Source organism: Rattus norvegicus, chromosome 5 (assembly GCF_021556685.1).
Source record: "Rattus norvegicus strain SHRSP/BbbUtx chromosome 5, alternate assembly SHRSP_T2T, whole genome shotgun sequence".
Taxonomy (NCBI): Eukaryota; Metazoa; Chordata; class Mammalia; order Rodentia; family Muridae; genus Rattus; species Rattus norvegicus.
In genome coordinates, this window is record NC_141538.1 from 82,414,844 (window position 1) to 82,428,482 (window position 13,639).

Consider the following 13,639-nt stretch of genomic DNA (forward strand, 5'->3'; position numbering starts at 1 on the left):
GGACACTCCCTATCAGTTATAAAATGGTTTTCAGGCTTGCTACAGCCTGGTCTTATGGAGGCATTTTCTCAACTGAGATTCCCTCCTCACAGATAGCCATAGTGTGTCAAGTTGACATAAAACTAGCCAGCACAGGAAAGAAGAATGTATCTTGTCTGCCAGTTTAAGAGGGTACAAGCCACCATGGAGAGGTGTGGTGGAGATCATGGAGGCAAAACCATGTAGCTGGCCAGAGTGGGAAGTAGGAAGCAGGGGATGGTGGCTGGTGTAGAATATTAAATCTCAATCCCTGGCTGATCATTCTGTTCCTGGATAAAAGGCACACAACTGGGGCTGGGGATTTAGCTCAGTGGTAGAGCGCTTACCTAGGAAGTGCAAGGCCCTGGGTTCGGTCCCCAGCTCCGAAAAAAAGAACCAAAAAAAAAAAAAAGGCACACAACTTTCATTATGTACAAGAAGCCTTAATCAGTCAGCACTAGCACTCTAGATATATATAGAGGTATATCTACCCTCTATGCTATCAGAATCTGCTTCCCCATCGATAACCTGGAGTTATTATTTGCTATGTTTCATCCAATTGGCCAATGCTCATGGCCATGCTTTCTTGACTTCTAACCCATGGCGTCTCTCCTCTCTCCACATTCTTCTCCCTCTCCTCATGGTCTCCTTCAACCCCTGGTCTGGAAACACCAAGCTCTGCCTATCTCAATTCTGCCCAGCTATAGCCTGTAGGCGTCTTTATTCACCAATCAGAAATAACTTGGGGGTAAGGTCACAAAAGTCTACCTGAGGACTGTCTCATCTCTGGGGCAACCAGGCCTTGGGGGCCCACAGTTAGCATTACAATACATAGCAAGAGGCCAAACCTCACCAGGTAGCTGTCCCCTTTCTTCCTTTTATTCACTTGGGTGCCCAGCCCCTGGGATGGTGCTATTCACAGTCAGCATGAGTCTTCCTGTCTCAGATAAGCCTCCCTAGAAATACCAGCATAGACACAGATGTGTGCTTTGATGCCCATTTCAAATCCAGTCAGGTTGATACCAAAGATTAGCCGTCATTTCCAAGGGGGCTATGTTGGACTAAGTCTATGGATACATTGGAAAGAGAAGGGGAGGAAACAGTTGGAGGATCTAATGGGCTCTGGTGATAGCATTCACCCAAGGGAGTCTATAGCCTGGCCCTGTCAGCATGTCTGACATCTAGACTATGTATGACTCAGACACATGTGCTGTGTTTTATTTCTAAGTTCCTGTCCTTGCGAGCCTGCATCCTGCCCTCTGAGATCTTGCCACAGTCCCTCGGATACCAGTTGGGTTTCTGTGGTGGGCAGATTCATCCCAGGACATCTGTTGATCACTAATCCACTCATACTGTGGAGAGACTGTGGCTGCTATGGCCACCTATTGAGTAATATCTGTTCATCAGAGACCATGGCTGCCAGGTCATACCGGGTCACCAAGTACTAGAAGCTGGGACTCTGAACCCAGCTCAGAGACAAGATTCCTGAAGGATATCTGTGCTGGTGATCAGCTTGGGAGGGAGGCTTAGTCTCCTAATGATCTTTACCTGCAATTCCACACTCTTCCTGCAGGGGGAAACATACATGGAAATGGGTCTCAATCAAGCTGACCAACCCCAATTCTAGCCCTCCTTGTAGCTGGCTCTGTGACCTTACAGTCCTTTCCACCCCCAACAAAATTAATTAGGTTGCTTGGTGTCCAAAAGGAGTCAGTATGCTTGGGTACTTTGGTACCCACTCAAAGGGAATGAGATTGTGGTGTTGGAGTAGTGATTTTTGGTTGCTGCTAACTGTTTGGCATCTTCAAGGTCAAAGTTTCGGGATTGGGCTTCTGATTCATCGTCACCAATGACACCTAAGACCACTTTCTCCTTAGCACTTCCTCAAGTGGCTTCAGTGTCCCATCTTCTGACCTGACTTGTCTTCTATTTTTATTCCTTTGCAGGGGGAACCAGGGGATCCTGGACGGCCAGGGCCTGTGGGTGAACAGGTAAGCTAGTGATGGTGCCAGTACAGTGGCTTCTCTGTGGGTCACTTACCTGTGCTAAGTCTAGTGCTGTGTGGTCACTCAGTCTGGGAACATTCCAGAACCAGGCCTCTTGCACATGCTCAAAGAAGGGCGGTCCCTAAATAATAAGGCTTGACACTTTAGTTTTTGATGCATTTGCTCAAATGGTTAATGTGATGTCACCTACTAAAACTGGGGTTAAACCGGAGTTCTCGGAAATGACTGTGTTCTTTTAGTTCAGTGAGTTTTCAACCTATAGGTTGCGACCCCTTTGGGGGCAGGGAATCGAATGACCCTTTCACAGGGGTCACCCAAGACAATTTGTATATCAGATATTTAGATTACAATTCATAACAGTGGCAAAATTACAGTTATGAAGTAGCCACCAAAAATGTGTGGTTGAGATCATCATACCATGACGGGTCGCAGCATTAGGAAGGCTGAGAACTACTGCCTTATCTAGAGAAATAGATCCATTCTTCAGAGGCTCAGGGTCCAAGCCTCCCTTTGTTGTAAAGAAGAATCTCAAATCAGAGGCTCTGGGTATCTGGAAAGCAGGAACAAGGTCTGCAGAAGAAAGGTTGGCATTTGTCAGTCAAAAGTTTGAGAATCCTCACTCACCGTCCTTAACCAGTTAGAGAATCTCTTCTGGGTGCTGTGTGGGTGGCTACCTCAGGGCCTCCCTTCAGGCCTCAGTGCCTCTTGCCAGCTTGAGGGCCCAGACATGGAGTTGTATGATATTTTCCACACCTCTAAATGAGGACCCTCTAGGAGCCTTGGAAGAGGCCTCCTCAATCATGAAGGAGGAAGACTCAGAAGAATTCAGTTGTGCCCAGAAGGGCCATCCATGGCGTGAGACTCCCATGTGACAGGCTTCCTCAAAAGGCCTGTAACATCTGTTGAGAAAGAGCGAGAGATAGGAATTAGAGCTGGGGGAGGCCAACATGTTTGAAATCTTTCAGTGTCATTTGAGCATGTTCTGTGGGAAGCCTGGAGCTTGGCGCAGCCTAGATGTATTTCCTGACTGGAAAAAAAACCAGCAAATTTAAGTTCATAGCTATGCTAATGGTTGGCCCTGGGGAAATAGATACTTAGAACCTTGGAACCTTCAAGACTTGGGGATTCCTAGAAGTCACTTTCTCCAGGGCCCTGACAGTTTTCCATGCCTTAGATTCCTTTGCCCAGCTAAGAAAGCCTGTGAATCCTTCCTTTGAGTAGATTTAAGTGGATAGTGTCATAAGTGGAGGATTGGAAGGCAGCCAGTAACAGTAACAGAAACTAAAACGTGTCTAGATGTGGCACACATGTATCTACTTCGTGCATGATTAACACCCTCAACAACGAAACCTACCAGTGACCGCCATGTTAAGGTGTATTGAAGCTCTGAGATCTGTGTAGGAATGATTGTAGTGATATGTAACCAGATGGAGAGTCTCAAATTTTATATGCTACTGGGGCTGGGTGCATCTGTGTTCATAGTTAGAGAAAGATGCAACATTTTAATAGGAATGTAATGCAAGTAAAAGCTGTGAGCTTCTCTGTTCAAATTCCCGGATTCCATCCACAGAAGCTTATAGGAGCCCCCAGCTTAAGAAATTCCGGATTCTGGCCCACATTTGCAGTTTGTGTCACAAACTTGGGAGGAAAAATGGAGTCAAATGTATGCTCATAGGGGCAGTGGCTGAACTGGAGCTAAGAGGTGTAGACACCCTGCTTGGGACAGCTCTGGCTCACCAGGACAGCAGAGCCCCTAGCTAGCTGTGTGTCCAGCAGTTATAAACTGTTACAGGAAGGAAGGCTATCAGAGCTGAGACTCAACACTGGCCCCTGCATTTGCTCTAAGGCATGAGAGGACACCAGCCCCTCTCCAGGTGGCCATAGCAAAGGAGTGGGTGTTTCCTGCCCCTGACTGAACCACAGGCTCCCCAGGAGAGATCCCCAAGCTCACACCACAGGCCGTGCTTGCAATCACGATAATGGCTTCATTTGTTGCATGAGGTACCAGGCTCCATACCAAGCACTAGACACACTCCTCTGCGGTCCCTCCAACCGTTCTGTGATGGGAGCTGTGATGAACCATCCCCAACTTGCAAACGAGGAAACTGAGGCCCTGAGAAATTAAGTAGCTTGTTCAAAGTCTCATTGGCAGAAGCATAACTCACAACCAACTGACTCTTCAGACTCTGAGCTCCCAGGTTCTACCCTGACAAAAATGAAAAATCCTCTGATTTCCTAGAAACCTTACAGTCTTCTACCAATGAGCACAGACTGCTTGTCAGGCCCTGTCCTAGGTGCTGGGAACAAGGTGTGAGCCTTGCCTTCCCAGGACCTCTCCAGGGAAAATGAGCCTGTCAATACCTATCTGGAATGGTTGAACAGCTGTGGTCTCACAGCTGTCTGATTCTCAGAAGCATGAACCTCCTCCCTCCCATGCCCAACAGAATGCTGCGAGGAGAGGAGATGCACCATATCTTGCCAGCTAGAGAGGAGCAGGCTGTGCCTGTGACTTTCAGAGCTGCCTCTCTGGCCACCCTGTCAGGAGGAAGCCCTGTGTGCCTCTGAGAGACTGCTTCCTTTCCCTTTGACTCACTGCCAGTCCAAACCCCTCCCTACAGGAAGGCACCCCATGGAGCTCTGGAGGCCAGGGCAATAGCACTTGCTGGATGTCTCATTCAGATCCTGGCTGGCTTCTCTTTGGAGATTTATGTCTTCTAGGTCTCTAGAAATAATAAATTTAAAGTTGCCATGCAATTTATTTCTCCAGGCCCATAAGGCCATGTGTGTGTATTCCCTTCCCTGGCAGCGTTTGTCTGACTACTTCCTGTTGGGGAGGTCTGTCAGTGCTTTAGCCCTGGGCCCCTTTAAAAGCACCCGGGGTCGTGAACAGTCAGAACCATCAGGAGGTGGGAGGGACCTTTGTTAGGTTGCTAGTTCTGTAGATATCATGTAGGTAGACCAGTTGGTTCAGGGTCCATACACCTGGAGTTTGAGTAAGAGTGGCATAGACAGAGTGCCAAGTGCAGGTTTAGGTATGTAACAAGCCCTCGGTACATGGACTCATAGGTGTTAATGTCACTGTCACCTTAGAAAGGCCCCAGTTTATTTGATTTGTTGTTGTTTGGTTTTGACTTTTGAGACAGGGACTCACTTTGTAGCCCTGCCTGTCCTGGTACTTGCTACATAGCTCAGGCTAGAACCAAACTCCAGATTATGCTCCAGCTTTTTGAGTACTAGGATTCCAGGTATGAGTTATCATGCCCGTGTTTTGTTTGCTTGTTGCAAAAGTGAGTACCTGGCTCTCCTCCATGAGCCCATAGCTCCTTATATCACCTCTGAAAGAGTGACCAGAGACTGGCCAGGAAGCCATCCTGCAGGTGGTGATGGCACTGGCCCACTCACATGCACACCTTTGGGGCCTACAGTGGAGAACAGGTTCAAGAGGGCTGGGAGAGCATTGTCTGAGTCCCTGCCTCCACCCACTTGACTGCCACAATACTTGGTCCCTGGAAGCTTGGCACTTACAGCTGTCTTTGGGGAAGGAGAAATGGGCTTTCTGAACTAAGCAGCACCTCTTCCCCTCCCAGCTCCCTGGCAGGGAGGCTGGCTCTCCAGCTTAATTGAGCACTGGCCCTCAGAAGTGGGGCACAGGGAACAGATTTCACAGGACAAACCCACCCACTCCTGTATGTCCTAATTTTCTGGGAAATGCCTGGCTGTACATCTGTGGCACCCCAAAGCTTCTCTTGCCCTCCTGACCCACACAGGAACCCTCTGAGTGTGTGTCTCAACTGAAAGGAGGTGGGTTCCAGCAAGAATTTGCTTTACCTCCTTGGGGACTCTTGGCTGTTCACCTGCTCTAGGCATGCTCAGCTGCTCAGGGTGACAGCAGGACCACTAAGAAAAGCCTCTGGAACCTGGAGGCAAGTTGTCACACACACAAGAGTTAAAAAAGAGCCAAAGGAGGGGAGTGTGTGTGTGTGTGTGTGTGTGTGTGTGTGTGTATGTGTGTGTATGTGTGTGTTTGTGCATGGGGTATGTATATGCATGTATGTGTCTATGTATGGTTCATGCATGTCTATATGTTATCTGTCTGTGTGTCTGTACATGCATGTTCATGTGTATATGTGTGTGTCTGCCTCTTTGCATGTGTGTCTTTGCCTGTGTGTGTGTACGAGTGTCCATGTGTATCTGTGTGTGTTTGTGTGTTTGTCTGTGCATGTGTTTATGTCTGTGTGTCTGAGTGCATGTGCTTTTAGCAAAGGAAAGCTCTTCAGTAGAAGCCTCCACTTCCTAGATTCCACCCTGTCTCTGCTGTAGGCTGTTAGGGTTTTTCTGTTCCAGTCAACAAGTTTGTTTCTCTCTGAAACAGCCCCAGAGCCCCCAAAGATGGAGACAGATGGCCTCTTCCCAGCTCACTCCCCCCACTCCAGATCTCCAAATGTGTAGGGATCCCAGCCTGCTTCTGGCACGGGAAGAATGCTCAGCTCCCAGCGTTGCTGGCAACAGCCCCACCACTTGGCTCTCAAATCTGAACCATCTGGCAGAGTGTGGGGAGAAGCAGCCCAGAGGCTATGCTTGTCCACAGCAGTCCCAGCCATAAGAGTCACTGGGCACGGGCTGAGGAGGGGTGGGGGGGTGGGGCTGAGGGGGTGGGGTAATGGGTGGGCTGGGCCCAGGGGATAGAAAACCTTGAACACTCAGCATGCCTCCAGATTCACTCCTTTTTCCTGATGTGTCATTCCCAGGGGCTTATGGGATTTGTTGGTCTGGTTGGAGAGCCTGGAATTGTTGGGGAGAAGGTAAGTTAGGGTACGGGAGACAAACCCTCAGAGGTTGTGCTTTTTAATCGAGAAAGGCAAAAGGGCCAGTGGGGATGGGGGCTGTAGAAATTGTGCCACCTCCCTCTGGTTCTGGCATCCCATGTTCTCTAAGAGCCTGTGTTCCTGTCTCTGTACCCCATGTCCCTGTATTCCAGAGCCCTTGTCTTCAACCATACCCAAAATCAGAGATTGGCATGGCCACGGGCTGGTGTGCATCCTGGGTCCTCACAGCTGCCTACTGGCATCACCCAGCATGGGTAGCAGTGGTTGGATTATTCTTCAGGAGACATTGCCCCCAGGTGTCTCTATCGCCCCTGGAAACTCTGTCCTAGACAGGAGGCCAATGAAATTCCAGCAGAAAGGGTGGCTGGCCCAAGGCCACCCAGACTGTAAGTGTCAGAGCAAGGATTTCAACCAGGTCCATCACTGCAGGTCAACACTTTGCCAACTAAGCCCAAGTGGTGGTCTGTGGCTTCCCTTGCCCCTGTAGAGGCCTCATAAGTTTGCAGACTCAGGTGCTTCAATCTTCTTCGATTCCTGGAAACCCCCCCCCCATGCTCCTCCTCTCCTGCTAACTCTAACACTATTTTAAAGTAACCATTCACCAAAAGTCACCAAGTTTGTACAGGAAAGCCCGAGGAGCTCTTACTCTTACTCTTACTTGTCCTTTAGTGCTAGCAGCTTATGTGAGCATCACACAGCATCAAAGCCAACCCTGGTCTTCTATTGCTGAAGTTTCTCACGCCCTTCCTCACCCTTTGGGAAGGTCCCCTCTTCCCAAGCCCATTCTTCTTGAGTCACTTGCTGGGAGTCCTTCCATCATCAGGTGGTAATACCCCTATGGCAGTGCCTCCCAGCCCTGCACCTGTCCCAGGATGCAGCTTTCCTAGAGCTTCCCATTATCTCTCTACCCCACTGGGTGTCTTGCATTATAGGAAGTGATCTGTTTCTTCTCCTCATGGAATACCGGGGGTCAGGTACATACTGGTGTCAGCACACAATGGATGGTTAATTCGTTTTTACTCCAAGAGGAGAAGAGGGTCTTGCAGAAACTGAGTCAAAATGGCTGTAGCCTTGATTGCTGCCCTTGACTCCCTGGCCTGTTTGAATTGCTCTAGAGGACACAGGTGATGTCTATTGATCTGGTGTGCCATGGGGGAGAGAGTGCCATGAACAGAAAGAAAGAAAGAAAGAAAGAGAGAGAGAGAGAGAGAGAGAGAGAGAGAGAGAGAAAGAAAGAAAGAAAGAAAGAAAGAAAGAAAGAAAGAAAGAAAGAAAGAAAGAAAGAAAGTATGGCTGCTTCTGTCTCAGCAAGTCCAGCCCAGGGGCTACTAGGCCTAATGAGAACCACGTGATGTGGGCCAGGATCAAAGGGGTGGTGCAATTATTATATCTTTCACTGGGATCATCCTGGCCAAGGGACACTTTTTACATTACCTTGGTAGAGGAAGCGAGGTTTCCTGCCACTGAAACTTACAAGTGAGTAAGCTAGGAATGACTTCATAGACCATTGTCAAGTGCCTGCCTCCCTTTGGGCCCCTTCCCCCAGAGTCCCTCAGCCCCAGCCATGACCTATGTGCCTTGCTGTCTCTGTCACAGGGAGACCGTGGAGTGATGGGACCCCCGGGGGCACCTGGACCCAAGGGGTCGATGGTAAGGAGTAAGTCTGCATCCTCTCCCCTCTCCTGATGTAGCCTCAGATGATTGTCCTGTTCCCTCCACACATCACATGCTCCAAACAGCCATGATGCCTAGCTCTCTGCATCCCTGGCCTGGCATGACTTTTGACCTCCACACCCTGGGTTGGGGCTGATCCCCTGACATGGGGCTGAAGGAGAGAGGATATGGCACTGTCATCAGCTGACTCATCATTTTTCTTCCTCCTTGGCAGGGCCATCCTGGAACACCTGGTGGTGTTGGGGACCCTGGAGAGCCTGGACCCTGGGTAAACAAATCTTTCATGTCTCCTAGCACAGACATACAGAATCCAGACCTCAAGTCTCAGACCTGAGTGGACACCCAACCCCTAGCCCTAGGCTGAGTTCCTAGGCCGATGCTACAGCTTTCTCTGAGACCACATTTTGTTCATGGGAAACCTAAAGTGTGTTGAGACAGTGGTGACTCTATCATGGGCTGAATGGAGCCCTGGGCCTGAGGTTTCATTCGGGGCAACCTGTGACACTCAGGAGCACTTAGTTGTGTCCTTTCTATCCTTAACCTGTTGAATGCTCTATCAAGACAGTGAGTAATCTGTGCGGATTCTAGAACTGGGGACAGAGATGTCAACAAGGCAGAGAGTGATCCATCCTCAGGAATGGTCATAGAAAATCTAATAAATCAGGGGTGCTGTTATGGGAGTGTTTGAGGCTTCCTGGCATGATGACGGAGGCCATGGGAAGGTTCCAGAGACCCCTACGGCTGCCTAGGAAGAGTGGTATTAGAGAGGGCTGCAGGAGGTATACGGCCTGGAATACCCAGAGTCAGGTATACTCCTGAGGGTGGCTGGGGGCTGCTCTTGTTTGGAATATGTGCTTGAAGTAGATGAAATGTGGAGCACTCGCTAAGACCAAGGACAAGGCTCATCCCTGGAGTGGGGGAGGGGCATTGGAGGTGGGGAACAGCCTTATCCCTATGCACATTTGGGAATGATGAATTCTCAAAAAAGCCAGATGAAGGAGCTCTGTAGTGCTGAATGAGAAAATGCAGGCAGCGTTGATGGCGTGAACTGGTGGTGGGGTTTCCCGCGTACCAGTTCTGTGCTGAGGGAGAGAGAAAAGCCAAGTCCATTTCTACCCTGGTTTGTACGGCCATTGACGGGTGTTTATTGAGCACCTTCTGCATACCAGGGTCATGTTAGGTACTGAGGAGAAGCAGTAAGGGATTCATACAGATAAGATAAACCTGGACACTTGTAAACCTCACCAAGCATGTGCCAAGCGTCAGTCAGGTGGTGCATCCTCCCCACAGTCCTTTGAGCCAATGAAAAGGTGTCCCTGGGCAGAGCCACCCTTTGGGGTCCCAGTCACATGCATATTTCCCCTGCTCACGAAAGGGGAAGGCCATGTCTGGCTAGAGATTTGGAACCGGGACTATGGTGGGAAGAAGCAGGAGGCGGAGGACAGTTTTCAGTCCAATATCCAGCCTCTGTCCTGTGCTTAGAGCTGGGGCGGTTAGAGCCCACTGGTGTTCGAGAAGCCCACTGACGCTTGAGCCCGGGAGTGCTTAGGGTCTGCCCTCAAATTCTTTCTTCTGGGCCTTCTTGACAAAGTACTTGCTGTGCAGTCACCAGGACCTGAGTTTGGACCCTCAACATCTGTGTGAAAAGCTAAGTGTGGTGGTGATCAGCTGGAACCCCAGGGGTGGGGAGGTGGAGAGAGGAGGACCCTGGGGGCTCTATGATCGGCCAGCCTAGCTGAATTGCCAAGCTAGTCATTCATTGAGAGACCCTGCCTCAAAAAATAAAGTGGAGATTGACAGAGGGAGACATCCAGAATTGACCTCTGGTTGCCACATGCACATACACACGTCTGTGTGAACCTTCATACCTGAGGCTCCCTCTGCCTCAGTTTCCCCAGCTGTCAGCCAGGATCATGCAGCAATCACCACTGAGGTGAGAATCAGCTGTTATTTTATGTGCTGTCATACCTGAGCACTTCATAGTCATCAGCTACTTGTGAGACATAGTGGCAGACACCACAGCAATGGTGTCTACCACTGAAGTGTCATTTCTGCCCGTCTGATGAGCATTTTCCTGCCCTATTAACTTCCTCACTCTGCACTCTGAGCTCAATCCCAGACCAATGACTGGGTAGAGAGAGGCAGGTCCTCGGACCCTGTAGGTCCCTTCAATGTCCACCAGCCTGAGGGAAGAGGGGCTTTCGTCATTCCAGCTGTAGATGAGGACACCGAGGTGAGGCCATTTGCCCTAGGCCTCACAGCTAGTGGCCGTGGAACTGTGTCCTGCTGTGGTGCTGTTCCTTCAGGTCCTTCAAATAATTTAGCTCATGCAGAACCAAGCTCCTGAGACCTCAGAGGATGTGCTATATGCCTTCTGAGAGAGCATTCTGGAAAACGGCCTGTTACTATATCCACCAGCTGCCTGCCAAGTCTGCCTTCTTACCGTGCAAGCCTGGGGTTGCTGGTATGTCAGGCTGCATGCTGGCCCTTACCTACAGCCGCAGCAGTGGCAGACCCAGTGGGTCTGTGCGCTAATATGTCTACACCTCAGGGCTGTGGGAGAAGCAAGATGGGGATGGGCTCCAAGGGGAGGCTGCCCCTTCTCTGGAAGTCTCCTGCCTCCCTCACCAGGTCTAGCTGACTGGCACAGATAGTTATCTGTGCTCTCTGAGAACCCTGCGCAGCCAAGGTGCCAAGTTTAAGGGACCCAGCTATGCTACCATTCTGACTCTGCCCTCACCTTCCTATTTGCCTCTTACCTTCTTCTTCCTCCCTCCCTCCCTCCCTTCCTTCCTTCCTGATTTTTAGATAAGGTCTCACTGTGGAATCCCCCAGCTGGCCCAGAACTCAAACTAGGTCAGGCCAGAGAGTCTTAAACCCTTTCCACTCACGAATCCTCAGGCAAGAGACTTTCATGCCACTCCAGGTATATAGGTTTATAAAATAGCTCTGCAGGTCAAACACCGCCTGACAGTAAGTCACACAGAAATTCCCTTTGGAGCAGTCATTGGTATCCGAATCATTTCACCATCTGTTAAATATGAACGCTTGCACCCCACGGAGATGGAAGAGCTTGTTAACTTTTACATAGAGGATTACGGCTTGGCTGAATATTTGATACTGCCGGACCCCGGGCAGCCTCGCCAGTTTTCAGAGTTGATTGGCAGATGTTTTAAATCTAATCATCAATGCTGAACACTCTGCTTTGCATAAATATGTAATAAAAATGGCAGAAGTGTGTTTGGGACCATTCAGAAATTGCTGGAAATGTTGTTCTAATTCTAAGCCAAACTTCAATGAATGATTTTTTTTTTTTAAAAAAAATGGAACTCAAGATGGCAAAGCAATTTTCAAAACCAAACATTCTAACACAGTCTAAAGATATGTTAATTTGACACTTGATACTTGAGTGCTGGATGTGGTGATAGGGAGATACTTAAAGTCTTTGTTTTCCTTTATTGGAGTGACATATTTCTGTGCGGACAGAAATGAGTCTGAACACTGCTGTCTAGAACAGACGGCCAGCTCGAATCTGAGCCCAAGTATTCCAGGCAGCATTTGCTGGGATGTCATGTGCAGTGTGAACTGCGTGTGTTGTATGTTCACAGCCATGGCTCTGGTGGAGTCGGATGATACAACACAGGCAAGCACAGCCTGAAATGTCTGACTCACAGTTTTGGTTTCAAATTGTGTTTTGGTTCATTTTATACATTCAGAAACCTCTAACGGTTGCCAGTTTTTTCCTCAGCCTCCACGTTCAGTAATATGACTCCACATGGGGTCTCAGACTGCAGTAAGAAACTGAACTAGGCTGGTCTTGAACTTATGACAGGGCTTCTGCCTCAAACTCCCTGATGCTCCAAGTACAGGTGCAAACCACTGTACCTAGCTCAGTCCTGACGCTTCATCTCTGCCTTGTCCTACTTCTGTCCCCACCCTGACCCAACAGACTCCCTTCTCCTCCTCGTCCTCGTCCTCGTCCTCGTCCTCCTCCTCCTCCTCCTCCTCCTCCTCCTCCTCCTTCTTACCTCCTTCTCCTCCTCCTCTTCCTTCTCCAAGACTTCTGATGCCTCAGGTTGAGGGAACCTACCCAGGGCTGTGTGTGCTGGGAATGAGGGACAGAACTCAGATGCCCTCTGAGGAGATAAAAAGCATGGGGATGAGAAGTGATACCCGTCACATGTTGCTGTCACCTCTCACAGCAGATTGTGAGATTGGAAAACGACTTGTCTAGGGAAGCTCTGCCCACCCAGACCCCAGGACACTAGCCACGCCCAGGGTTGCCACTTACCAAGAGCTTCTCCCTGCAGGCCAGAGTGCCTGCTTCTCAGCCCTGTGGCTGCTGGCTTCCTACCCCACCAATGCTCTCATGCCCTGAAGGGGCTTCTAATCCATTGCCTTCTTTCCACAGGGCCCTCCAGGATCTCGAGGACTGCCAGGCATGAGGGGAGCCAAGGGGCACCGGGTAAGCCAGGACACTTCAGCTTCTTGTCCCCCGCCCCACTCTGGGATTTGTGATTTCTTGGCCAGGGGCCAGGCACAGCCAGAGTCCGATGCTGGAGACTGAGCCAGAGCCCTCTTCCCAGTCTGTGTCTGAGTACCACACCTGGCTGTCCAGAGACCACAAATGAGCCTCAATCAATCTTCACTCATTCCACTACTGTTCCCACCACGTGAGGCACCACTGGAAGCAGACACATGGGACAACAGGGCAGGCCTAAACCCTGCCTGGCCTTGTGACCCAGATACAGATCACGCATACCTACTGGCTTTTAACAGTCAAAGCTCTCCACTAAGAGTAGTGGGGAGCCATGGAGTTTTAAGACAAGAGCTCATCTGAATACAGCAGCCTAGGGAATTCACCAATACTTGGTGCTGTCTGTCACATACAGTAGCTCATTTAACCTTCAGCTTTACCCTGCCAGGGAAGTGCTGTTGTTGCCTTCAGAAAATGCCGACACAGATAGGTTAAGACACTTGTCTCAGGCTGCTCAGCTGCACAGTGATTCTGCCTCAACCTCCCCAATGTTTGGAGTGCAGATTTGAACTTGAACGGGTAGAGCTCAGATCTGAATGCAGGGAATCCGACTCTGACATGCCAATTTTAGTCTCCTT

The 13,639-nt window shown here is 49.8% G+C and overlaps 1 protein-coding gene across 3 annotated transcripts in view; it reads left to right on the top strand.

The window, feature by feature from the left end:
* Nucleotides 1-13,639, top strand: part of Col27a1 (collagen type XXVII alpha 1 chain) — a 118,322-nt gene that overhangs the window by 68,738 nt on the left and 35,945 nt on the right. For 2 of the 3 annotated variants that reach the window (NM_001411859.2, XM_087548025.1), the window contains 5 exon segments: nucleotides 1,965-2,009; nucleotides 6,773-6,826; nucleotides 8,447-8,500; nucleotides 8,739-8,792; nucleotides 12,936-12,989. In NM_001411859.2, the coding sequence (NP_001398788.1) occupies nucleotides 1,965-2,009; nucleotides 6,773-6,826; nucleotides 8,447-8,500; nucleotides 8,739-8,792; nucleotides 12,936-12,989 (261 nt within the window). 3 annotated transcript variants of the gene reach the window in all.